Here is a 25,630-nt window from a genome sequence, read left to right as displayed (position 1 = left end):
TTATTTATTGATTGATTTATTTATCTTTTGCTACAACACATTAAAAGATTTCCCCCCTCTTCCTACAATCAAAGTTTACCTAAGGCCTTTGTGGCACAATTCACTAGATACAGACAGTAAAAGGGCCGACATGAAATAACAGCTTGGAGGAGGGGCGTGTTCAACACAAAACACAATATAGAGACTCCGTAAGATAAAATCCATTTCACATTCAAGCACAAAAGGAAAGAAACATGTTCATGTAGTACAACCTACATTTCGAGCGTTGCACATAGAAATCTGACAATGACAAATTGGAGAGAGGTTGCTTTAACATCAGTTTAGACTGATACACAGTGCTAAGGTGTAAGGGGACCAGTATGTAGGCACTTGGGCTCATGGAAATGGGCTTGACATTTTAAGCATTTTAACCTCAAAGGGCAAATTGTGCTGAATTTGGCAGTGGCGATATGCTTATCAAATACACCGTAAAGACTGATTCGTATAACTTATGGATGCCTTAATAAACAGCAACATAATCAGGCGGCAACATAAAAATTCCCTTTTCCCCAAACAATATATTTGATTCACATGTAAAGTATTTCACAAATGGAAACTGATAAGCATTTAACACCTGCCGAGGAAAATTAAATCTCAGTAGATAAAAAAAAATGGGGAATGGTGATACAACTCATAAACATGGATAATCCCCCTCAGGATCTCATTCTCATTTTCATAAATGCTGCTTTGAGTCTGTTTAGGCCTACATCATATCATGTCTCACATGGCCTGGGATGAACTTGTCATGGAGGTAAAAAGGCCAGGCTTAACGAATCAACGAATATCACCAACAGGGACCAAGATAATAGAGGGTGAGTGTTTACTAAACATGTACTCAAAGAGAGCAGTCAGTCCCGTATTGGTTTTAAGGCTTGCAGTTATGTGGTAACTGTGCCAAAAATTCTGTAAAAAAGGAAAACAATCCACATATATAAAGTACACAGCAAGGAGAAAAGAGAACACATGTGCTATAACACTGTGCTAATTGTGTCAAAATCTTTGCTTATCTGAGAGCTACTAGGCAGAGACTTCAAGTACTCGAGGTGTCGCCTAGCATCCTCCTGGTTGTGCCGGACGTAAAAGATCACGTAGGCGATAACCATGGTGAACCATCCGAACATGGTCACGAACATGGCCACGTCAGTGGTCTTGTGGTGAAAGTTACAGAAGTTAATGCCGGAGTCCAGCACCTGGATGACGGGCTTGCCCGCGTGCTCCTCCAGCACAGAGGTGTGACAGCTCAGCTCGTTCACCGTCTCCGGGTCGAGCTGGAGCTCGCGCAGCACCTCCTGCAGCGTGCACTCGCAGTGCCAGGGGTTGTTGGACAGGCGGATCTTGGCGTGCAGTCGAGCGAAGGCCTCCTTGGGCACGGTCTCGATGAGGTTGTTGGACAGGTCCAGCACGCGCAGACTGTCCGCCACCCCGTGGAAGGCTCCGGCGTCCACCGTCTCGATCCGGTTCCGTGACAGGTCCAGCTCCTGTAGCCGCGGCAGGTCTTTGAAGGCCTGGTTGGGGATCTTCCGGATGTGATTGGAGGAGAGCAAGAGGGCGACGGTGTCATGGGGGAGGTCCTGGGGAATGCTTTCCAAATTCCGCGAGGCGCAATGCACCACCGTCAGCCCGTTGCGCTCCGAGCAGTGGCAGCCTTTAGGGCAGGCGGAGGCCAGCGAGCTCGTGAACAGCATTGTAAAAAGCAAGCCTCGGGTGACGGTGTAGAATGCTGAGACGAGCAAATTCCTCGGCAAAGGAGTCCCCATAAGGAAATGCATATCCAACTAAATGTGTCCTGTTTCTGCTCCCCTAATGAGCAGTCATTTTTTTTATTTTTTTTAAGCAATTGATGGAATCACCGGCAATTAACTTGTGAAGTCAGCTTCACCTCCTGATTGGTTTGTGGGTTCCATTCCATTAGTTACACTTGATTCAAACAAAGTCTTATTCATGAGAGAAGGCTCACAATGAGTGAGGCTATCCGCCGGGAAAATTAGATTCCTCAAGATTGCATTACAGGTTGACAGGAGAGAAATTCAGCGTGAGATGAGTGTTTGAAGAGAGAGTCATGTGCAGGCAGCAGAGATAGGATGGCAAGGGATCAGAGCCTGCATCCTCCTCCCAAGATGAAAAGGCACAAAGCAGAGAGAGAACAGAATGAGTAATTGTTCAATTAAGTTGTTTAAGTGGCATTTCCTCATGATATTCATGCTATTCCCTTCCAAAGATTTCACACCCTAGATCCCCCAAAACAATCATTAGTTTGTACCCTCTCCAAGCACTATTATTTCATACGCTAACATTATTATCATTTGCCACTGAATCATAACAGCAATATCAGGTTTCCTCTTTCAAATTATATGATTTATATATTTTGCTCTGGTAATGAAAGTCAACCCATAATATGATTGAATTGTAACAGTACATACATTTACAAGAGGTGGCCAAGTTTAAAATGAAATTCATTCCTCTAGAGCTCTGCAATACAGAACCTATCAATACTGATTATGCACATTTAACCGGAAACTTGCAAAGGGAAATTAAATATAAACAATCTCTCAAAATTAAGCTAAACATCAGTTTCTCAGATGTTACACTGGAAACAACAAACGATTTCTTGCCATACCTTTACTGAATGGTAGAAGTGCAAAGCCATAATCTAGATCACCAGTTTAGATCGTTATGCCCCCTTGTGGTCAGTTCTTTCCACACATAATTTATTTATTTTTCAGTTTTATTGGATTTCATCTCATCTGACATTAGGCGATGAAAACACTTTCACGCCGTTTACTTCAGTATGTATGAACAAAGAGTGTAATGGGATTAATTTGTACAGAGAAACATTGAGATACAAGAAGAGCCATGTCTTTTCTTTTTTTTAGACGACTAACCCTTACAAACTGTCAAACCAGGTAACATTTGCATTAAATCTCTGCATTGTATTAATCAAAGAAAGACTCTGAAGTGAGTTAAAAAAAAATTATAGTTGATATAGGCTACCAATAAGGATACTACACAGACAAAGCAAATAATCATCAATTATCTGTCTACCTTTCATCTGAAGGAAGACATATGCACCACATATAAAGCACATAAACTGAATACAACGTCTGGCTCCTTCTTTAATCATTGAGCATGCCAGTGGCAAGGCATTATATAGATGGTTAACAACCAACACAAAATCTAGCTCATTCACAAAGATCTACCTGTCATATATTCTACCTGCTTGCTATCATGACCTAAAAATATACAGAAATCGTTTATTCAAATTTTAGTTCTGAAAATATTGTCATCACAGAGGCTGGTATAAGCTGGCTGCTGGTAGGTTAAACTTACAAGGATGACAGTTGAAATAAAATGTCTCTCTGGTCACATGAAACACCATTGACGAATAATTACAAGTGAGCACATTCAGTTGAACATAAGATTAGTAAAAGAAAAAAAGAACCCTAAAGCCTTTCAGTAAGCATTTTTATCCTGGCGAAAACAACCTAAAAAAACAGGTGTCAGAGCTACCAACACCTTTTGCTCAACTGACATAAAACCAACCAGTTCTAAATTTAGCTGCACTCTTAATGTAACTTTAGTGATACGAAAGCAGTCGTTTTAAACTGTAAACTGTTTCAAACTTATTCAGTATGGTTTTACCATAACAATCAATTTTAATAAACCATAGCCTAATTTGAACGTAAAATACCAGATCATGTGAGAGTGTCACCCCTCAGTCTCATCCATTCATTCTTGTGAAATTGCTTTATTTGTAAAGTTACTTCTATGAATAGAAATATGAAGAGAAAAAAACAGACTAATATAAATACCTGGAAATTGGTATGGGAACGTCGTTTGAGGAAGAAATCAGCACTTGTTGCCAGTCCAACCGTTCTGTCCAGTATCATTTTCGTAAAGGCTACTCGGCTCACTGAATGAAACGGCGCCTGTATAAGACATTCACTGTGTGGTGATTGGGCGAGCAGTCGGACAGGGAGCAGACCAGTGCACGAGGCAACTCCTCCTTCTCCGCCCTGCGAATGTGAGCGAAAAGAAGAAGTTGCATGCACATCCGTTTTATGCTTACCTTAAAATCCATGTTCCATGGTAGCCCAATTGGCCGTATCATTGACATTTACATAAACTGCCATAAGGTAGGGTTATGTGTGTTCATTTACATTTCTCACTTGTAGAATTCACTTTGAAACCTTTGACAGATTGAGGCTGATAGCAAAATCATTACATCTATGTTCTCCTAGAGCTTAATCTGAACACCTGCATTGCACACCTCTAGCATCCATTCTCCGGCGATTAGCCTACTCCCTGCAGTTGGTGCATCTTTGAAGCTCCTAAACCGTTAGTGTGAATAATGTTTTTGTTTTCGTCATGTACTATTTTCATTTTTACAGGGTCTGTCTGTCTACAGGTAGATTAATAATTAGATGCAGGGAGTGGAGTGAGGAGTGAAGGGATTTATTTTTAGACCTTGGCTAGCACTGGCTTTAAAGGTAGGTTAAATCCTTCGTATTGTTGAGCAACTGGGAGGGATTGGATATCATCCTGATCCTGTCATAACTAGGACAGGCATTAGAAGGAATTTTACACCATCTTTGAAGAGCACTAACAATACCCCCAACAATTACAAACGTGGGGAGCTCTTTCCGCTTTTAGATTCACATGTGAAAAAGACATATAGATGAACATGGAAATATCTTTTATTCTTTATAACCAGATTGCACTGTAGTGGTCGTTTAGAATAATCCAGCTAAATTTGAGGCAGACATGGAGGCTGGTCTTCTGAGGGTGTTTTTACAACATCACTCCCACACAGTGTGGTACGTATCATTGAAATACTCTAACTGATAATAATATCTTAATCTAAAGTAGGCCTACCATTTTATGCATCCAAAGATGCTGTGGATGGTTGAAATAACATAAAATAAGGGAGAAAATCAAAAAGTGCTATTGAAAACCTGCTGCAAACAGCATTAAAAGCCCAAAAGAGGTCAACAACCTTTAGAAAACAAACCAGCCCTGGTGGTGATGTAGAAAGATATTATTGGGGCCGCACTGCTGAAAGTACAGGCATCAATGCTGTTTCTGTGTGAGAAGACCAAAGACCAAGGCGAGGAGCACCCATGTATGGGTGTAGTAGACTGGAGTGATAAGTGGGTGGTCAGTCCATCAATCATGGTAGGTGAGAAGTAGTGAAGTGGTCCCTCATTTTGGTGAGAAGAACCCTCACTGCTGAGATTTCTGTGGATAGTATTCCAGCTTTTCTGGGTTGAGTCTTTGATATTCAGGGTTGTTAGAAGAGCATTACAGAAGTCTATGTTTGAGAAAGCATATGTGAGCATTTCAGGTCTGGGGATACTATAGAGTAGGCCAGAGTTGTGCAAGCTTCCTTTGATAAAAGCTATGAGGTAAAGGTGAGTGGAGACAGACGATTATCTGAAATTTAAATCACAACAGTAGCATGTAGGGTTGAATGTAGCTTTATTCGTTTTCTTGGTTTGTCAGGGACCATTCCTAAAAACATTTTCAGTGGAGAACAGCTCTGACTGCTAATGTTACATCTACAACAACAACAACAACAACCACCACTACTATAATAATAATAATGACAAAAGTGCTGAGTCTAAGAATTACAAACTTAATATTGTTCTATTGCTGACAGTAAAGGCATTGATTTATTTATACTAGTAGCTGAACAGTAGGTTCATTCTGTATTTAAAATACCAATAACTGAACAGTGAACTGGACAGCCGTGTTTCACATTCCCAGGGTTTTTGTTTGAGAAGTAAAGTGAGAATTTGGTGGGAATACAACAATAGCAACTGTGTGGAGGAGTTTTGTGGACATTAATTACAATCTTTGTGATGGATGGCTGTTGTCACCAAAATGTACTTCTGTGAGGGTATGGTACTGGAAGGAGAAAAGAGAAGAAGCACAGATCTTACATATCTGGCAGACCCTCTGTTTATGGATAATTAGAGTAATAAGCTCAAAGAAGAAAATACAAATGTTTGCAATTTATACTGTGTCCTCTAATGTGGTCCAAAATCATTTTATTCGTAGAAGATAACAAAATAATTGGACAGGTACTGATTTAAAAACATCCCTTTTAACTAACAACTAATGTTATCAGCAGGGTTGGGAAGGTTACTTTTGAAATGTAATAGGTTATAGATTACTAGTTACCCTGTTAAAAATGTAATATGTAATGTAACTATTTTAATTACTTCCTCAAAGTAATGTAACTTATTGTATTTGATTACTTTGAATTACTTTTTGATTGGCCGATGAGAGGCGGTTCAAATTCTAACAAGAGAACCAATCGAAAACAACACTCCAATTAGCACATACTGCCAAATGAATGGTGCATGTCTAGATAGCGAAAAGGCAAAATCAACATTATATTCTACAAATAAGCTTTAAAAAAAGAATATATTTTTCTCAGTAACTGTAACAGATTAAAATTACATTTATTTTGTAATTCAATTACGTAACTACGTTACATGTAACTAGTTACGTCCCAATCCTGGTTGTCAGATTATAAGAGCTTCAATTGCTTGTAATTGTAAACCCTCACCACAGAATGGTAAGTGCAAGTTTCAAATATGAATGTCCAGTGTAGACCATAGCCTTTAAGATGATACAATAAACTACACTGATGCACAGATGCATTTCTTTCAACTTTCTTTTCCAGCATACAAGAATGAAGCTAGGAACGCAACAGTTTTTGCTGTAGCTGTGTATAGTCTGTTTGATATCAGAGCAAGATAAAACCTCCAAAAAAGGCTAAGTCATCCAGCGACTACTGTCCTACCGCATTTTAAAGGTAAGCACTCAGCATTACTGTCAGTAATGGCCGCCATTTGTTTATATTACACACACTTAAGCACTTTTCTGCGGCCTTACTGTCTATAATTACTTCAGATCCCCCTCGACACAGCCAGTGAATACTAACAACAAACCAACTCTCCAGCTAGCCAGTGCTGTGCAAGGACCTGGAAAACTGTGGCAAATCACAGTCTGGAATGTTTCAGGGCAGGTGAAGGGTTGGCTGTGCAGCTGCCATTAGCGATGGACAAACTGTGTCTAATTGTTTATCAAGGTGGTTCATTTTCTCTCTCAACACACCTGTAATGTAATGAGTTCGCCCTGCTTGGGAGTACTTAATAGACAAATTACATGTGTCAACTGCTGGAGAGTGAATTTTGTTTCTGCATCCAGCTTGTTAATTCAAGCGTGGCAGTCCAGTGACAAAGCGAATCCATCTCTTTTGATGGGCAAGATCCTTATTAGAGGGCTCCTTGGTCCTCACAGATTTATCACAATTAGGCCACCAGTTCGTTAAGTCCAGGCTTCAGGCTAGGTCAGAGTGTTGCACCAGTTACTGGTAGGCATTTGCCAATCCAGCATCATGATAAAAATACTGGAGTGACCTTTGTGCTATTTTTGTTCAATTTATTAGCATAATTAGGAATGTGGGTAGGGCCTGGGTCTAAAACATATCATCATAATAATTGATCATATTACCCTGTCTAAGATCTGATATGAAAAGAACATGATATTCTGCATTTGTGGACATTCTGTACAAAAACGTAAATCCTTCAACAAATGTGCAAGGCTTAACATTAAAGCGGCTTTAAGGTGTTTTGGTCTGAGACTAGTGAGGTAACTTTCTAAGAGGCCATCAGAAAGCTTGCAAGAACTAACAGCAGCCAATTTGGCACTGATAAAACCTTGCTAGCATGCTAACTGGTGTATTTTGCAACAAAGTTGCCAAAGTTGTGCTGTGTAAGCTTTTCTTACATTTTTGCAGGATCTGCCGTTGCAGACAGAGCAAATTATCACCAGAATTAACAACAAATTATAAAAAGAATACAATATTATTTGGAATAGGCATAGTCTGTATCTCCGATCTAAAATACAAGCACATTCCCAAGCTATGTATTGTTGAATTGCAGTTAACATATCAATATATACGTATATATATATAACACTTGAATAAGTACAACATTATCAGCTCTAATGCTTAGTTAAACATAGTCGTTATAAATGGAGGACACATTTTTAATTCTGTAACTGCCTCCCAAATAGAACATTCAAATTTAAACGTAACAAGCTTTGCTGCAATAAACTAATCCAAAGCTGTAAATTGTCATCAGTGCATTGGCACCTGTCTGGAAACCTGCTGGGGAAATGCTACCAGGGTGAGGTGTCAGGCATCAGTCCCCGCAGGACATAAAAGGTGCTGAGATCTTTGCTTTGAGACAGAGGTAATTATACAGTACTTCACAAATTACATATTGTGGGAGGGAATGAGCCATATGTCGCGTCAGGCACCTGTAATTGAAATGCTTTTGATAATGTCACTGTGACACGGTTGTGTACCCACTCCACACACACAGACTGTGGGGGACAAAATACACTGCTGACATTTACATGCAGTTCTCTTACACTGGTTTAAAATGAGTATGTCTTTGTTCTGAAGGATTTCCTCCTAGGCTTCCTCACCTGAACTAATTATGTCAGCGCTGTCTTTATTTGTTTGCTGTCCTCACAGCTCGTCGTGGTGACAAAAAAAAATCACATAACTATGCAAAGAGGCCGGCAAGAGCCTTTGGGGGATCTTTAGCATTGTCCTTTTGAATTAGCAAAGCGTGTCTCACAATTTCCACACCTGATTTGCATGTGGTTCAAAAGGCAAATCTTTCTACAGCCACCTCCCCACCCACTCCCCCTGGCCACCCACACCCCAAAGGCTCTCACTGACTCGTTAAGGCACCAAGCTGATTTTTTTTTAGAGGTAAATATCCGGTGAATACAAATTCACAACTGTGCGCTCTGAAGGCCAAGGACACGAAGTAGTGCACTGAAGGGAAGTGGAAGAGACAAGCTTCGGTGCATTAAATTATTCAACCAGATCCCCAAACATCCAGATCCCCCCTCCCCAACCACTGTACCTTTTACACGCTCTGCATGAATTCATCTTCGACGCCTGTCTCCCCTCCCCTTCTTCCTGTTCTCACCCACACATATTCACAAACTCGGCGGCAATGAAAGATGCCCTTGACGGTAACCTGATATTCCGCACTGAAAAGCGTATCCAGTGTCCGATTAATACCCGTGGCAGTGCGGACGATGATACGCCTTTGCTTAAGTGCGAGGGATTGCTTATCGTGCATTCCGCGGCTCCTCGTCTACCTGAAATGCACAGCTAAACGGATTTTCAGACTCAGGGAGAGCAATCAGGAGCTGGTTTAATTTGGGCTTGTTTCCAACCATGAATAAACTGTTTAGGGGATGGCATAGAGTTCTGCTAAGGTGACCCTCTTCCCACCCCCAGTAGGCATGGAGTTAATTTGGAAACATGCCTACAGACTTGAGTGTCTCTCCCCTGACCTGCTCGCTGGCACCGCAGGGCCTGGGCTTACATGATCAGGGTGCCGCCAGGCCATACAGATTAATCATAGTCATCCCCCCCCTCCCTATTTGTGTGTGCTTGGGCTTGAGCTAATGTAATTGGGCACTGAAGAACACCTCACGCAACTCACAGGCTCCATCAGACCGTTGAAAACAGGAGAGAATAACAATGTATCTCACCATGAGAGAAAACAAACTGAATAGCAAGGTGTGGACTGCTTCAGGTGGTCTGGGGAGACTTGTGAATGACCTTGCATTGGGCTGTATAGTTCATCTGGATGCAGCTTCAGGCCATTACTGCATATGAAGTGCTCTGGAATAGCTCTCTGTAGTGTAGGTCTCTCCCAGAACATTTGAACAAATGATTGTCATTAACTCAGATGTAGGTCATCAGGGTAAACGCTGAAGTAATAATAATCAATTCTCTCCCTGCTATCTTGGTGGCAAGGGGCCTTTTTTCTGTAATCATAGCAATGCCTTTGGAGAGGGATGTGTATTTACTGTATTTAATGCCTGATGTGAGCCTTGGCCAGTTTGGCCACATGGGAAACGGAACTGAATGTCTGAGAAACATAAAGGAAAAATAATGTGCTCTCTATATCTGTTAGCCCTCTAGTGGTAGAGCAAGGCTCAGCTTGACAGCCGATAGGTTATGGACCTCAAAGGAATATTTGAAGAAAAAAAGGAACATTTAAATGCAAGACTTTATTTACACAGGTCAGATTTATTAAAGCGCATCATAAAACAAAATAATCTTTTCAATCAGTCAGTGCACAATCAATCAGAATGACATCAAGGGGGGGGAAAAAATAAAAAAGTTTATTTTTTTTTCCTTTTTTACAAAACATTTGAAAGTTAACCTAACCTCAGTAATTTGAAATCTAATATAGACCTGCAAGCAGCAAGATATCCAACATAAAATAATAACTCTTTATTACATTTTCAAACAGCATAGTGTACAGGAGCACAGAGAGAGGGAAAGGGCCCTTTGTTTTTTGCTGCTCTAGTACAAAGAATAAAATGTGCAAGTACAAAAAAAAATGGACGTTAAGACATTAATTTAGCTAAAATGCTTGCGTTTATTTGATTGTTTTCGAGAATGTAGAGATGACCTGGATGAGCATAGTTTAATGTAATGCCATGAGCGTGGTGCATATGGATGATGAATGAACACAAAAATGCAGACCAAGATGTCTGAATGGTGTTGCGTCCTACATTTACTAACGAGAATTTGAAAATGATGAAAAATCTTATTGCGGTGTTGAAAAAATGGCAATACACTGTTTAATCCAGATGCAACACTTTACCTTAACTGAAAACAATGAGAAATAATAATAATTCTAATAATAATGTGAAAATGATCAACTGCCTCAATTGTTACTCCTCCGAGTCAGGTGACTATAAAGCATGCCTGTAAAAAATAGGCCAAAACTTCCATGGTGAGCTACAATACTGTATGTCAGACCTAGTATTACAACAAGTAGAACATTCCACAAAATAACTACAAGACAATGTCCTGTATAAACATACAATCTAACTTAATAGTAAAAAATTCTAAGACACTGACAAAACAATCCGACTTCAAAGCAGTGCAAAAAACGATGCAAAAAAAACCAACAGGTCTTAGATGGTGTGTGGAGATCTGCTCCATCTACTATTAAAAATGCAGTCTGCAATTTTGGTTTCACGAAAGGTTGTTGATATTTGTGCTCAACAGCCAATCAAATTTCACCCCTCCCTTCCGTGCTCCTGAGGCACCGTATTGATTGGCTGGGATTGTTTATGGCTTGGTCCGACCCTCTATGTTTGTCTCCCATTCACAGAGCCGGGACTGTGAACAAACACCTGAGTTTTTTGGAGCGCAAACACCGAGCAGACAGCTCTGAGCGGAGCATTTAGCTGAATTTGACAAAAAGTGTATGGGATTAGAACCGCGGAACTGCACCTTTAACTAAAACTGCCTATACTCACTGCATTCAGTTATGTAATATCAGTACAGGGATATTAGACAGAATGCCTTGGACCTTTCTTGCAAGAACGAAGTAGTGTTTAGTTCTACAACAGCTTTTTGTATTCTCCGAGCTGCTGAAATATTATTACGCAACATAAATCTATGTCTTGGTGTTACTTCAGGAAAATATAGTGTATTTCCTACAACGTCCCTACATGAGTATCTGGAATACCCACTGACTGTAGATATCGACTACAAATAGAGAACACCAAACAAGAGAGTATAACCAGTGGAAGAAAGAAGTCAGAACAGCATAATGACTTGTGTTGAAAGAGTTACATTCAACTTTTTTTTTCAGTATCAAAACCAAAACCTTCTCTCTTCAGATATGAAGCTGAGGATCATCTAAAAAAAGACTTTCTTACCAGTGGGTTTTCGAAATACAACACCCTTGACAATAGTGTTGGAATAACATTGTCAGAATTCATAAAACTGAGCTCATAGCTCATATTGTTGGAATATGACAACAATAAAATAGAATAAGATAATAAAGTCACCAATAAGCACAGATGTGGTGAGACTGTGACAGGAACAGTGAATAAAATGAAAGACTGGAACAATTAACTGGAACAAAGTTCATGAAAGAGCCATCAGAGCCAATTATTTTCCAATTGGCATGAATATCACGTATGTGCCGTTGTAATGGTGTGCATAGCTTATATCTTTAACTTTAACAGTTTGTAGTCAAATGGAGTCTGAAAAAGATCTAGTTGTAGAGATCATATCACATCATGGCCAGGACTTAATATGGACTAAAGTAACAAAAATCAACCAGATGTTCGGGCAGGGGTGTGAAGACGGGTCTGTGATCTGTCAGAAACAAAGACACTTTGGTCTGTGGCTAGATTGGATGCAAATGGAAAAAAACAAACAATCAAAGTTTATCAAGGGTGGACAGGCAGGGTGGTAGTCCCACCCCCCCACCCCAGAACCACTCGGATTCTAGCCCAAACCCATGAACATTCCATGGCCCTTAAACACTTGGTTCAACATTAAAAAAAAAAAAAAAAAAACGTTCACTAAGATGACTCACATCCCCCACCCTAAGTGGGTGGCAGATGAAAAGGTCCTCGAGCAAGTCAAACGTACATTGTTGTATTGCCATTTTGTAGGGAGCATGCTGTTAGGTTGTGTTGAATGTGCATGTTCATTAAGCTGTCAAAAGAGAACAATTCTGTATCACATGGGATGCATGCAAGCTCTTGCTATATACCTTCTGTCAGAGCTTTGCAGATCAAAAGGGGAGTTTTGCAGAGAGAGAGAGAGAGAGAGTTTGAGGAGCAGCTAGACACAAGAGACATACGATTAAATGCATGACATCGGCATGTATGGACAGACAGAATGAATGAGACTGAATGGGGAAGGAGGGTGGGACGTGAAGAATCCATTATCTTCACAGTGCTCTGTATTCACTTCCAACCAACAACAGCTGGTCATCTTGATTACTTCGAGAGATATTCATCATTAAAGCCATACATCTTTATCAGCACAACACTCAGCTTAGAAATTCATAAGTGAATCCACTTAAAAGATCTCCAAATAGACTTGATGGCTAGCCTGACTCATCTCAGCCCAATCTACCTGATGTTTATTCAGTGGACTGCTTGTGCATTATCATTTGCGTGACCAGATTATCAAATGAATACAGAAGAGAGCAATAATGCATCTAGAGTGTTGTTACCACATGCCACCTGACGAGACGTGCAGTGGCAGAGGATACCATCCACTTCCTGACTGCTCACGTGTCAGATGCCCTCTCATAAGGACATCTGGTGAGTTAAGTTGTTGGTTGTGGTTTACTTTTAAGCCCACATAGATTGCTGAATTTGCTGAAAATGACTAATTTGTCTATACATTTGTGTGTGCGTATGTGTTTTTTTCATGCTGTTGTGAATATTGTATAGTATGGTAAATGAGATACATTTAGTGGTAAGCACACAGTAAAATGTTTCACAAGAATATGAAATTAATGAATTAACGATTGAATGGAGTGGCATGAGGTACTAGAGTGACAAAAAAGTTAAGTGTCCTTATAAAAAGGGGCTGAGGGCCAATACAGAGCATCAAGATAACTGGTGTGGGAGGAACAACATTAAAATAGGAATTTTAAATATGTGCACATTATAGAATAAAAGTAGCTTTGTCACTTAAAATGCAGGAGAGTTGAATAGAGAGAGAGAGAAACAAACTAGGTGCAATGCCATTGGCTCAAGGGTCATGTGATGCAGTGAAGGATGATGGGTAGAAATTAGAGTGTGCCCATTCCAGTGACCTCAGACGTCAGCCTAGAACAGTCATGGGGGAAGGGGAGAGAGGGGGGAAGGGGGTAGAAAAATAGAGAAAAATAAAACAATTCTGAAAGCACTTGACACGTTTGGCCAAACACTGCCCACCTTAACGGCTCTCCGTGTTTAGCGTGTTTCTGTAAATCGGTCATGCATTTGGATTATCAGATGCATTCAGGCATAAAACAATCAACTTCCTCACTAACTACAAATGTCTTTAAAAAACATTTTCAACGTCCATCTTAAACTCAAGAAAACATATTCAACATCCACAAATAAATGAATGGTGTTAATGGCTGATTCCTAGGCTCTGATTGGAACTGCAACAATTTCCAACCCATTTTGGTTCTCTGTGAAACCCATGTCTGCAATCACGGCATTCTCCTTACATGGGTGCATCACATCACTCTAGTTGCCTTACCAACAGCATTGATTATTAGCAATCAAAAGCAATTACAATTTTTGTGTTTGTTTTCATAACGTTTTACATTTTTTGTACATTTTTATGCTTTCCTGACAAGAAACTACAAGACTTATTCAGCAACCATATTCAACTAAGCTAGCAGTAAAAGAAAACAAAGAAAAGGACAAAAAAAGAAATAATACAGCTTGATCCTAAGCATTCAACATGCTGAAACACTATACTTAACCACTACATTAACATGAACAAAATCAAACCACAATTATTTGTCTTTATCATTAGCAATAGCCTACCCATACAAGCAACGCTACTGCTGAAGGTGTACTGTAAAGTGAGGGGCTAATGGCCTCTAAAGGGTGGGGTGTACAATAGGTAACTGGGGTGGGTGTTTCGGGGTGGGAGTGGGGCAGCTGCTGTTTGCTTCTGACAATGACACCAGTTTGGGGCTTCAGGATGTAGTCATGGAGGAGGGGTCATTCCACATGGCTGCCACGTCTCTGAACCTGCCAGTGGAATGGTGGGAGAGCAATAAGGCATTAGTACCCACCCACGCAGAGTCTCCGACCCGCTATCCCCACCGCGAGACAATAACACCACTGCCTGTCATTCATCTGTGCCGTTGTACGACTGCGTTTAACAAAGTGATGGGGCTCGCTCTCGCTGCCATGGTCGCCCTTCTGTCAAGCAGAATTGTGGGATACATATGATACACGTGCATGTGTTCCCTATCTTTTAGCTACAGATTACAAATACTTCCTGCCTCCAACTGTCGAAGCGAGAGTCGGTCTGACAAGGAAAGAAAAGAAAAAAACGGTGGTGGACTGAAGACTGAGAGCACTAGTGTGACCTTCAGTGCCGAGGCTATTGCCTAAGGCTGCAAACGGGAAGACTGTATTACAGAGAAAAATCACCATGAATGAACCGGAGATGATATCATCAGTTTAAGATTTACAGAGTGCATTAATTCTAAAAACTAGGCGTTATTCTTTAACATGGGGGGGAAACTATTACGAGAAAAAACCCAATGTCCTTGTACTATTTCAAGGCGAATTTCCTCGAAGAAAAGAAGCCATGTATACATTGAGAAGGGCAGCGTGGACACAAAGCCATACATCACAGTGTGACCAGGTAGCCCACCCCTAGGCTATCACTCATTCATCTCAGGGCACAGTAAGGGGTTACCTTGCATTAATGAGGTACTGGGCAAGGCTGATGTTGGCGGGGGTTCCGGTGATGGTTATCTGGCGCTCTGCTGACCCTTCCATGGCGTTAGCGATTTTGATCTGCGCTCCAGACATCTGACGGATCTCGTTGATTTTGGTTCCCTGGCGCCCGATTATGCAGCCTATTAGCTGGGAAGACATAACAGAAGTTCTTACAAGAGAAATCAGATCTGGCCGACCTGCTGTGTACTATTAAAGAAAAATTCTTGGTCTAACAGGCTTCACATAGTCCTCAGCATTTATTTCCCCCCTATAATAAAAAGCTAAATGTGTACTAAAAATACATCTAGACAAATGATGTAAAAACAGCATCACTGACATAATCATTATAGACCACCATCTGTCAGAAACCTAATTCAAATATCAAATACTTTGTGGTGTCCTTAGGTTTCAATAACTGATATCAAAAGTGTAAATGTCTCCGTGTTTCTGGCAGGTTTTGGCCCCTACTCACATCATTGGGAATGGAGAGTTCATGAGTACTGGCCGGTGGATTGGCATCCAGACCTATAGCATTGAGTAGGAAGGAGTAGGAAAGAAAGGGAAAGAGAGAGAGAGACAGAGAGAGAGGGAGAACAAGAGAGACCGACAGATAGAGAGGAGAGCAAGAGAGAGAGACAGATAGAGAGGAGAGCGAGAGAGAGAGAGACAGAGAGTGAGAACAAGAGAGACAGACAGAGAGAGAGGGAGAACAAGAGAGACAGACAGATAGAGAGGAGAGCGAGAGAGAGAGCAGCATATTAAGCACACTGCGGAGTGGAGCTGCCGGGCGGCAGCCAAATGGTCTCTTGTGAATGAGGTGGTGATCAGGCAACAATGGCCTCAGGCATTCTTCCAGGAACCGAGTTATGATGCAGAGAGATAAAAGGTTTCCACCGGAGATGGATTTAATTTTATACCCTGACTCCAAATCTTGTACACATTCATATATTAAAAACTGCTCGTGCAGTTGAAATAATAAGAGGGCTGAAAGAAATGCCTGTCTTCATTAAGATCAAGACGCCAGGGCATGATGCAACTTCACCTGCAATCCCAAATCCATCCTTGTCATTAAACACTTATAACACTGTACAACAGACAAATTACTTTTCGTGGCCTAATGTTTGTGTCCTCATATTAACCTGGGAAAAACAGCCCACTAGGATGTTTACTAGTGGGTTCCTGTTTTGTTCAGTCAATTCTGACAACCTGAAGAGGACACAGGGGTAGAAGAGAATCAAGCTTAGCTATCGTTATTCATGAGACCTTGGTTATGAAAATACCTATATTATATTGGTGTAATACATTCTTCATATAGGTTCGTGAATTCAAGGGTTCCATTTTGTTTTTCCAAAAGAATTGGAGTTATGCTAGTTGAATGATTTATAGCTGCATGTTTTCGAATTTATGGTGTCTGAAATCTATGGCAAAAGTGTTTGTTTATGAGTTTTGTTTTGAAGCAAAAAAGTGTTGGGGAAAAATGGGTGGGGAAAAACTAAACATCAAAGCGAAAAGTGCTAGTCACGTGGAGAGCATCCACCAGGGGTATGTCATGAAGCGCAACATGGAGGGAAAAAACTGAAAAAAGGAAAGAGAGAGAGAGAGAGAAAGAGACACAAAGAGTGTGTTTCTACAGGTACAAAGAGAAGGAAATTGTCCAAAGGGTTGATGGGTACGTACCAGGGAAAGCAGGGGATGTCTGTCCGAGGGGGGTAAAGGGGGTTTGCTGCATAGCCAACTGGTGGAGCTTGGTCAGCTGCTGAGGTGGGGGGAGGGACAGTAGAACTAAGAGGTTATTGTTGAAACAGAGGTGAACACTGAGAAATCAAGACGCAAAACTAGAAGAAGAAGAAAGAAACAACAAGGAGAAGAAGCCAGGACACACTGTGGTGGAAAAAGAGACATAGAGAAAGAGAGAGAAAAGAGAAAAAAGAGAGAGCGGAAGAAAGATAGAGACTCTTGAGCAGGACTTGGCCTGACTTTTAGTGTGTGAAATTGGTGGAGTGCTTCACTTTGACTGGGTTTATGACTTACGTCTTAGTTTTAGATCTTGTGAGGAAAAGGAGTGAAACATTTTATCATGAGACTTTGAGATGCTGAACTATAAAATAAGACTTCATTTTTCCTCACTTCTTGTTTTATTTGTTTTATGCAACTGCACAGGCTGCAGGGAAGACACAAACACCCAAGCCTATTATAGCCTATCAAGGTTGATAAGAGTATTTAACGGTGCACTGCACAACAAACAGAACAGTCTTCAAATGAACATTCTGTCCATTTAAAATAGTCCTGTTAGTTCCTGTTTTCTCCAAGTATCTCCTATGGGCATAAGGAGAGTGGCAGAAGAATCCTGGTTGGAGAGCTCACCTAAGTCTTTAATGAGGGTGAAACGGACATCCAGCATCAAGTTGAGTGATGGTGATGTCAACCAATGCCTCCCTTGGCATCAATCACTGCCTCACCCGAATTAAAGGAACTGCCAAAGAGTATCTCTATGGATTCCCCCGCGATGAAGACTGATTAAGTGAAATTACAAACAGAGGCCATGCGGACTTCAGGGATTTCGGAGGACTGCACCTTGGCACACCCCTGCTTTATCAGCTCTATCTTAGTCACCACCGGTGCCAGATCCACCTGAGATGAACACACACTCTGAATCAGTCCAGCTCTGGAACTCTTCAGGGCCCATATAAGGAAATTCTAACCCTAGAAAGCTGTTCTGCAAACGAATAGAACTGCTCTCAGGGGGCGCAGAGAGGGGAGTCAAACTCAACTCAGTGGTCCCTGTGCTGGAATAGAGGCCCTGGAACATGCCAGGGCGGTGTCGATTTTTGCGATAAGAGGTTGACGGGTCCTGCTCTGCATCATTATTTGTATTTATTTATTATTATTATTATTATTATTATTATTATTTATTTTAATTTGTATACTGCAGCAGGCCAAGTCCTGAGATATCTGGTCTACATTTTGGTCGGCTAAGAGGATCAGAATGATTTGTAATGTGATGTAAATGACACATCAGAAATGTTGTATTAATATGATTGGCCAATATTAATATGACTCTGAGTTGGATAAGAAAACAAAAAGAAAAAAAAGAAACGAAAAACAAAAAGACGTCATGCAGGCTGTTGGTGTTTGTGTGGAGTGGAAACGGAGACTGGGCACTCACATCGGGGTGAGGAATGGCATATTGTCCCTGAATTGTGTAGGCCTGTGGAAAGAGAGAAAGATAGAGGACACACAGTCAGCACCTTAAAGAAACAGGTCAAAACAAATCAAGAGTGGTCCGCCATCTGCATTTACTAAGTTAACTAAATTATATGAATTGCTTTACAATGGTTATACTTCCCAGTTTAAGGTAAGAAAATGATATATGACTGGTGTCTTAAAATACCCTTTTTTCAGATTGCAGTTCATAATAACATCCTGTGTAAGCTTTTTTATATCTATGGCATTTTCTGGCTACGTATGTATATTTTCCGAGAGCCAAGTCTTAGCTTAACAACCATCTCTTTTGTGGGCCTTGTCTAATTCAGTCATATTAGGATACACATAGCCAAAGACTGAAATCTAAGGAAGCTGTACAGATGGAATGAAACAAGCAGTCTGGACATTTAATTCGTAACCTGGTGTTAGATATCACTCAATTTTCAATCACACACCATTCACTCTTCAACCACACTTCTAGACTTGGAAAAAATTAGCTGGAATGACTGATTTATTGACTGATACAATATCCTTTTAAAATTTCTGTCATACTACTATAGTAATTCCATATACTGTATCAAAACACAGCATTGTTAAACTCTTCCCTGTGCATAGCATCTTTATATTCAGCTGATAACACTGTAGGAATGTTAAAAGGATATGATATCTGTTCTGAAAGGGGAGGAGGCTTTAACAAGAACCTCTCATGGCAGACATCAATAAGGAGTAATTAAATATTGAATGGCAGTCAGCCCAAGGGGTGGCATTGCACATTGCACCACACCAGTACCAGCAAACTGATTTCCTCAGTACATCATTCCAAACTCTGTTAAAATGACAATGCCCCTAAAAGTGCATTGGGTTTCTGAGGAACATCAGTGCGTTGTGCATAGCACCTCAATTACTTTTTTGGAATGAAAAATTCATAACAAAAGTAAAAACAGATTTATTTCATCTCCACACCCCCCTCCCCCTCCTAATAATGATCCGCTTAACCCCCTTAACCCCTGAACTCCGATGTGATTCTCTGCCATTGAGCTCTACCCCTGTCCTATCCCTCCTCCTCCCCCTTGTCCCAAGCGTGTTAACCCTCGCTGGGTGAGGGGGTGACAGGCATGCAAGTGAAAAGGTGAGAAAACCTGAGTGCACTAACAGGCAGTGGCTGGTGCTGCAGTAAAAGGCTGAGGTTGGCTGTGGACGCCGCCAGCGGGTCGGCTCTTACCTGGCCACCTGAAAAAATGACGGGGGTGGAGGCGGGCTTTGGGCGGTAGGGGATGGTGGCACCTTTCGGTGGGGACTAGGAGACGGGGAAGAGGGAAGAGGCAGAGAGCAGGTGTTAGACCAGGACACGGCAAACAGGTAAGAGTGGTTGTGTGTGCGTGTGTGTCATTTCTCAGAACTGGTGTAAATGCAGTCCTATGTGCGTGCGTATCTGTGTGTGTGTGTGTGTGTGTGTGTGTTTGCTTGTACAAGTCTGCCTGTATTTTGTATGTATGTAGGCCCAAAAGAAAAACAAAAGTGAGGAAAAGAGGACAGAAAAAGAGAGAGAGATAGAGGGAGAGAGAGAATACCTAAGGCGTACATGGGAAATGTGTGGAAAGAGAGATTGAGAGAAAAGGCAGGCAGGGCATGCTCATGGCTCATGGCTCAAGCCTGTGACGACATTCCTCAGGCACTGCTTTACCAACATAATGTAGGAAGCACTTCCGCCGATCGCACAGGAACCAAAAAAAAAACAGAAAGAAAGAAAGAAAGAAAAGAACGGAGGGAAAACCCTTTGTGAAAAGCACTCAAAGCTGCGCCATGTGTGGAAAGCATGCAGTGTCCTTTAGTGACATTGCACATTGATGCACGCTCCATCGTCAACATCATGTTGTGCATTTGACTCCAGTGAAGAACATTCAATACGGTCCCCATTACTTCAGCGGGACAAAAAGTGACTGCATGTCAGGAGCTGTACAGGACTGACAGGTAAATAACAGCTGTGTCAATCAATAAGCATCCACACAGAGAACGGCTGAAAAGAGTTAAAAAAAGACAGCTACGCATCAGGTGTAAACTGTTAGTATAAAGAGTGTCTTAAACGTCATCATGTATAAAGCAGGCAAGGGGAGTGGAGACGGGGGGTGGTGAGTGTGCCGCCTGTGGCTGAGTGCTTTGTGCATCGGAAGTGGCCTGGCCAGCCAAATCAATGGACTGCGCAGACTTAGAATAACACTGGGTGGAGTGGGCCGAGGACCCCTGCCATACTCTACCTCCAGCATGACGACACATATCTGCTTGACACACTGGATTATCGCTTCGGGGGTCCCGGAGATTGTCACCGCGCGCTCTGTGGAGTTTGGCAACATGTCCCCCGCCACCTGCACTTGTGCCCCTGTGGACTGCAGAGGAAGAGTATGGGCTTAGAAGAATGTAGTTCTCCGTGGGTTCTTTGAAAACTTAAAAAAAAAAAAACACAAACCTTTCAGAAACCTTTAAACTCTTTGAAGTTCTATATAAATGTGGTCTGCTGAACTATTAAAAGTTGAAAGCTGAGTGGCGCCAGAGAAAAGGAGTAGAGTGAAAAAGAACTAAAGACATACAAGACCTTTTCAGACAAAAAGCTTCCATGTCCATTGACAGCCTAAAAGCTGTTCTATCAGACAAAATAATGGACTATTTAAGGTTACAAAGTCTCCATCTTGTTGTTTTTTAACTTTTTAGTCAGCACTTTAGATGAGTACAGTGGAACTTGTTTCAACCTTTACTTTGGCTTCTGGCACAATTTTGTACAATTACTTGAAACACAGTCTTGCAAGATTTTTAATCGATGTTGGCTCCCTTAGTAGCTGTGCATTCTTCTAAATGACTTTGGATAAGTGAATAAATGTATACATCATTGTAAGGAAGACTCCAGCTAAAACAGATTCTAAACCCACACAACTGGTACCTTAAGAAATATATTTTTTAAATCTACCATTAACAAACAATTGCCCATGTTACAGAAAAAATATGTTGTAATATAATGCCAATTCTTTGATTTAACATTTGGTGTAGGATGCTGTTTAGTGAATGAGATTTATCCCCTTTATTTCCAGAATGCTGTGGAAAAGGTGGTGCTAAATATTCAGTTTACATGCTGGATGGGTAGGTAGCGTGTATACAGATTTGCATGCAGAGCCAGCGTACTTCTCTCATCTCTTTGATCTTTGATCCTCCTTTCCCGATGAGGGAGCCACACTGGCTGGCTGGCACCACCAGCCGCAGAGTAACTGGGGGCTTGCTGGTGGCTGGGCTGTTGCTCATGGCGTTGACTATGTCCTGTAAAAACACCTGAAATTACCTTGGTTATAGGCATAAACGTTGAAAAGGTTGAGCATTTGTTGTTTTTTGGTGCTACATTGATATGTAAGTTTAATAAAGCTTTCAACAAGAGTGTGTTATTTACTGTCAAGCATTTTGTTTCTCTCGTTATTAATTTGAAATGTCATGCCATTGTTTAGTTTGCACACATCTAAAAGAAATCTGTTTCCATTTGACGTGCAGCTTCCAAAATCATTATTATTTTTTTATCACTGCATGCACACATTTTGCTACAGTAGCTTCGACTGGGGAGGTACTGAACTACCACGAACCCAGAGGCACATGCCGCCTAGACAGCCAGAGACACACTTGGGTTAGTATGGCGGTCAAGGGCTGCCGAGGGATTTTATATATATAGAGAGCAAACAATAAAACAGACAAGAGAAAAGATCTTAATTTCAGATAGCCTTGTTCCAGGCCGCAACTGGACCTACCTCTTCAAACTTGTAGGCAATCATTGCGAAGGCCTTGAAGATTGCGTCTGTGGGGCCGGTGATGGTGACAATCCTCTCAGGACAGTTTCCCTCGGAGATGTTGATGCGTGCTCCACTCTGAAGAGGGGCGAGAACAGAATGAGTTTGGCAATGATTGTATTTTTCTCTCGCAACATTGGTTGGACTTAACAGTTGGTAGTCACTGTAGGGCACACATACCTCTTCACGCATCTTCTTTACAGTTTCCCCTTTCTGTAAAAAGTACAAGATGATGCGAAGAGCATTAAAATCAATAACATAACCATGAGGAAAACAATGGAGAGTATATCAGTGTCAAAGAAAAACCCACATACCTTCCCTATGATGCTTCCAACCTCCTGAACGAGAGAGAAGAGAAAGACAGTGAGAGTGAGTTAGACAGAGAGGTAGAGGCATTGAGCCACATTTTACGCTTATTCAATTCCTGTCACGCCTCATCATTGAAACAAATACCTTTGCAAACACAAGACCTTCAAAAATCTAGTTGTTCAAAAAAGTAGTGAGATCTCTCCCAGACAGAATATCTGGAAGCTACTGATGACAGCGTTGCATGCCCATAACTGATTAGTGAGAGAAGGTGGCACATTCCCTCGTCTTTATGAGTCACAGACTCACTGGCTGACACACCAAGTCCCTAGGGAGAATGACTCATGATAAGCCCTGTCCATTTATTTTTCCTTCTTCATCTCTTTTTCTCTTTTTTTTTTTTTTGGCACTGGCTCTCCCGACCCTATCTGCTCATGTCCTGCGGTTGGTTACCTTGCCGTGCATGAGGAGGCGGATGGTCAGGGTCACATTCAGGCCGCCCTCGGACTGAACTTTGTTGGGTTCCATGCTGGGGAGTGGAGGTGAGGCAGGAGCGTGGTCACGTGACAGGAAATCCCCGGGAAAAGGAAGAGAGTGATGGTATGGCAGCCAACCTGTGGAGGAGAGAAAAAGGACATGATACACACTGGTGAGGTAAGGTGAGAGGGCAGAGGTTACAGCATGGGGAGATATGGATTTGTTTCTGTGATACAGAAATGAACACTAGAGGGAGCACTTCTCACAATCTTCATAATAAGGCTTGCTGAAATTAAGATGCAGTGATATGAAAATGAATCTTCATGTTTTAATTATTCCGTTCAAGTGAAGAACTGAATCTTCTAATGATTTATACACATACCACGCTTAACCATCAACATAATAAAATGCAAGAATCTCTCTCAAAGACTCAGTATCTGTGTATAAACACTGACTGACAAAATAATCTACAACTACAAAAAATGAATCATCTCTGCACCACAAGCATCCTTTAACCATATTTAACAGCCCATTGCATTGAGCTTCTATTGCTTCTGTCACGACTAATGTAATAAACCTGGATTGTTACAGTTCTATACTGCAGGGGCAGGAACCTTGAGAACTGAATATGTACATTTACATTACATTTACATTTAGTCATTTAGCAGACGCTTTTGTCCAAAGCGACGTACAAGGGAGAGAACAGTCAAGCTAAGAGCAATAAAAAGCATGGTGTAACAATAAATACTACTTTGCATGAGAATTAATACTACTAGTATTATGTATGTACCAGAACCAAATTAAATTACCGCATTATAACAGATGGAGGGATCATTCTCTCTCTGCTATACAAAGACCTGAAGAGGCCTGCAGGGTTAATGATGTGAGTAAGAAGTGGGGTGTGTCTGTGTGCTCAACATTTCACAGAAGGATGAATACATGCAGTATAATGGGCCTTAAACAGCAATGTGTTTCACTATACAGAAGTACAAACACACCGAACATCGAATCAATGAGGGTGAATCAGAAGAACAAGCATTTCATTTCTCTCATCGTATTTAATCACAATGACCTGCTTCTTCAGAGCAGCTATACAGAAACCATTTATTTTTGTCACACAGTCTGGCTGTTGCGCAGGATCAGGACCGTTGTGGGGAGCTGGAGTCAGAAGTCAGTGCTCAGAGATGGAGAGATTGGAGTGCTCAGCTTAAGCCTCCATCAGGGCCCCTGCATCTTAGACCACAGGATGGAGAGAGAAGACGACTGGGGGAGAGAGATATCGAGACTGGGAAGAGGTCTATAAGCCTCTGTGTGTTTGTCTGTGTGTGTGTGTGTGTGTGTGTCTGCACGTTTTCACGTGTACTGTATCTCTCTCGGTCTTTGGGCATATGTGTGTCTGCATGTGTGTATGTACCACACATGTACCACAGTACCAGTAACATTCACCAGCTCAGTATACATTCAATATTACACATCTGTGCTGGTCGATGAGGTAGGGAAGTGGAATAAACATCATGGAGTGGACAACTACAGCCAGCTGTCCCACGATCTCTCGCGGCGGTCAGCAAATTGCACTAAAACTCTAATCCGTGTTAAGACCATCCACACACACACACTGCAGGAGGACTGAAATGAACCTACGGTGGCTTGGGCCCAGATCATAGAGCTCCTCCATATTCAGAAGTCAAGTGACCTGGCAAAATCTTACACGTCGCCTAAGTACACAAACATCGAAATGGACTTCACAAATGATTGTGTCAAAGGGGTTTTTCCGCTTCATTTTCCACAACCTCAAGGATGCTGTCTCAGCTTGGCCACAAATGCCAATCACTCTCTCACAAAGACGCTGACTGACTCAGTGGAAACGGGGGAAATTCAGTCCATTTGCCCAATCCAACATGAATATTACACTCAGAGGCACTGATGTCGAAGTGACTCGGTTAAATTATCCCTCCTTTTTTTCGTCTGTCTATCTCAGAGACTGCCCTTCCAGTGCACTCGGCATTTCTTCTTGCAACGTGAAATAGAAGTCTGTGTCAGTGCCGAGCGCCATCTGATGAGTTATTCTCTGCCTGCTGCAGGACTGATTAAACCCAGTTTATCCTGCTCAGTGATTCCCAAATAAACCCCCTCTCACAAGGCAGACAGCCCTCTCCAGCCCCTAATGGCAGCGTTAATAACACAGTCTCCCCTCATACACTTCAGAAAATACTCATTCACACCCCCACAAAAAGAGTTCTGATTTCACCTGGTGTGAAAACGAACCAGATTAATTTGGCGTGTAACATAAAATGGCTGTAAAATGAGGAAGTGGTTTGAGAACCGTGCACAAGATGACTCGTAAAAGGAAGCACTTGCAGCAACAAGAGGCATAGTAACTATATTTAACAGCATTAAAAAGCTTTATAAAAGCCTCATAGATGAGTGATGCAGTGAGTATGAGTTTCAAAATG

At 41.5% G+C, this 25,630-nt stretch overlaps 2 protein-coding genes and 1 long non-coding RNA gene across 12 annotated transcripts in view; all 3 read right to left on the bottom strand.

Annotated features, from left to right (window-relative positions):
• Positions 1-4,135, bottom strand: lrrc3 (leucine rich repeat containing 3). The gene has a single exon (XM_012833939.3). It carries the CDS (start codon positions 1,806-1,808, stop codon positions 1,008-1,010), a length of 801 nt encoding a protein of 266 aa, XP_012689393.3. The 5' UTR covers positions 1,809-4,135; the 3' UTR covers positions 1-1,007.
• A 6,019-nt stretch (positions 4,136-10,154) lies between these two features.
• Positions 10,155-23,235, bottom strand: pcbp3 (poly(rC) binding protein 3). Of its 10 annotated transcripts, none has more exons than XM_031585925.2 (12): positions 23,154-23,235; positions 22,709-22,732; positions 22,575-22,607; positions 22,356-22,472; positions 21,748-21,891; positions 20,832-20,960; positions 19,730-19,873; positions 18,539-18,580; positions 17,050-17,128; positions 15,845-15,897; positions 15,350-15,519; positions 10,155-14,670 (listed from the first exon to the last, which is right to left on the bottom strand). In XM_031585925.2, the coding sequence occupies exons 1-12, from the start codon at positions 23,226-23,228 to the stop codon at positions 14,616-14,618; spliced, it is 1,065 nt and encodes a 354-aa protein (XP_031441785.1). In that variant the 5' UTR covers positions 23,229-23,235; the 3' UTR covers positions 10,155-14,615. The 10 variants fall into 10 exon arrangements, with proteins under 10 accessions (XP_031441785.1, XP_031441803.1, XP_031441815.1 ...); XM_031585943.2 differs by having other exon boundaries at positions 17,050-17,125; XM_031585955.2 differs by having other exon boundaries at positions 19,799-19,873.
• The window catches only part of LOC122133654, a 45,396-nt gene continuing 42,996 nt past the window's right edge, over positions 23,231-25,630 (bottom strand). The window contains exon 6 of the long non-coding RNA XR_006152929.1: positions 23,231-23,314. This is a non-coding gene — a long non-coding RNA (uncharacterized LOC122133654). The remainder of the gene's footprint in view (positions 23,315-25,630) is intronic.

This window comes from Clupea harengus, chromosome 2 (genome assembly GCF_900700415.2).
Source record: "Clupea harengus chromosome 2, Ch_v2.0.2, whole genome shotgun sequence".
Lineage (NCBI taxonomy): Eukaryota > Metazoa > Chordata > Actinopteri > Clupeiformes > Clupeidae > Clupea > Clupea harengus.
Note: the sequence above shows the minus strand (reverse complement) of the source record. Positions and strands in the feature narration are given on the sequence as shown.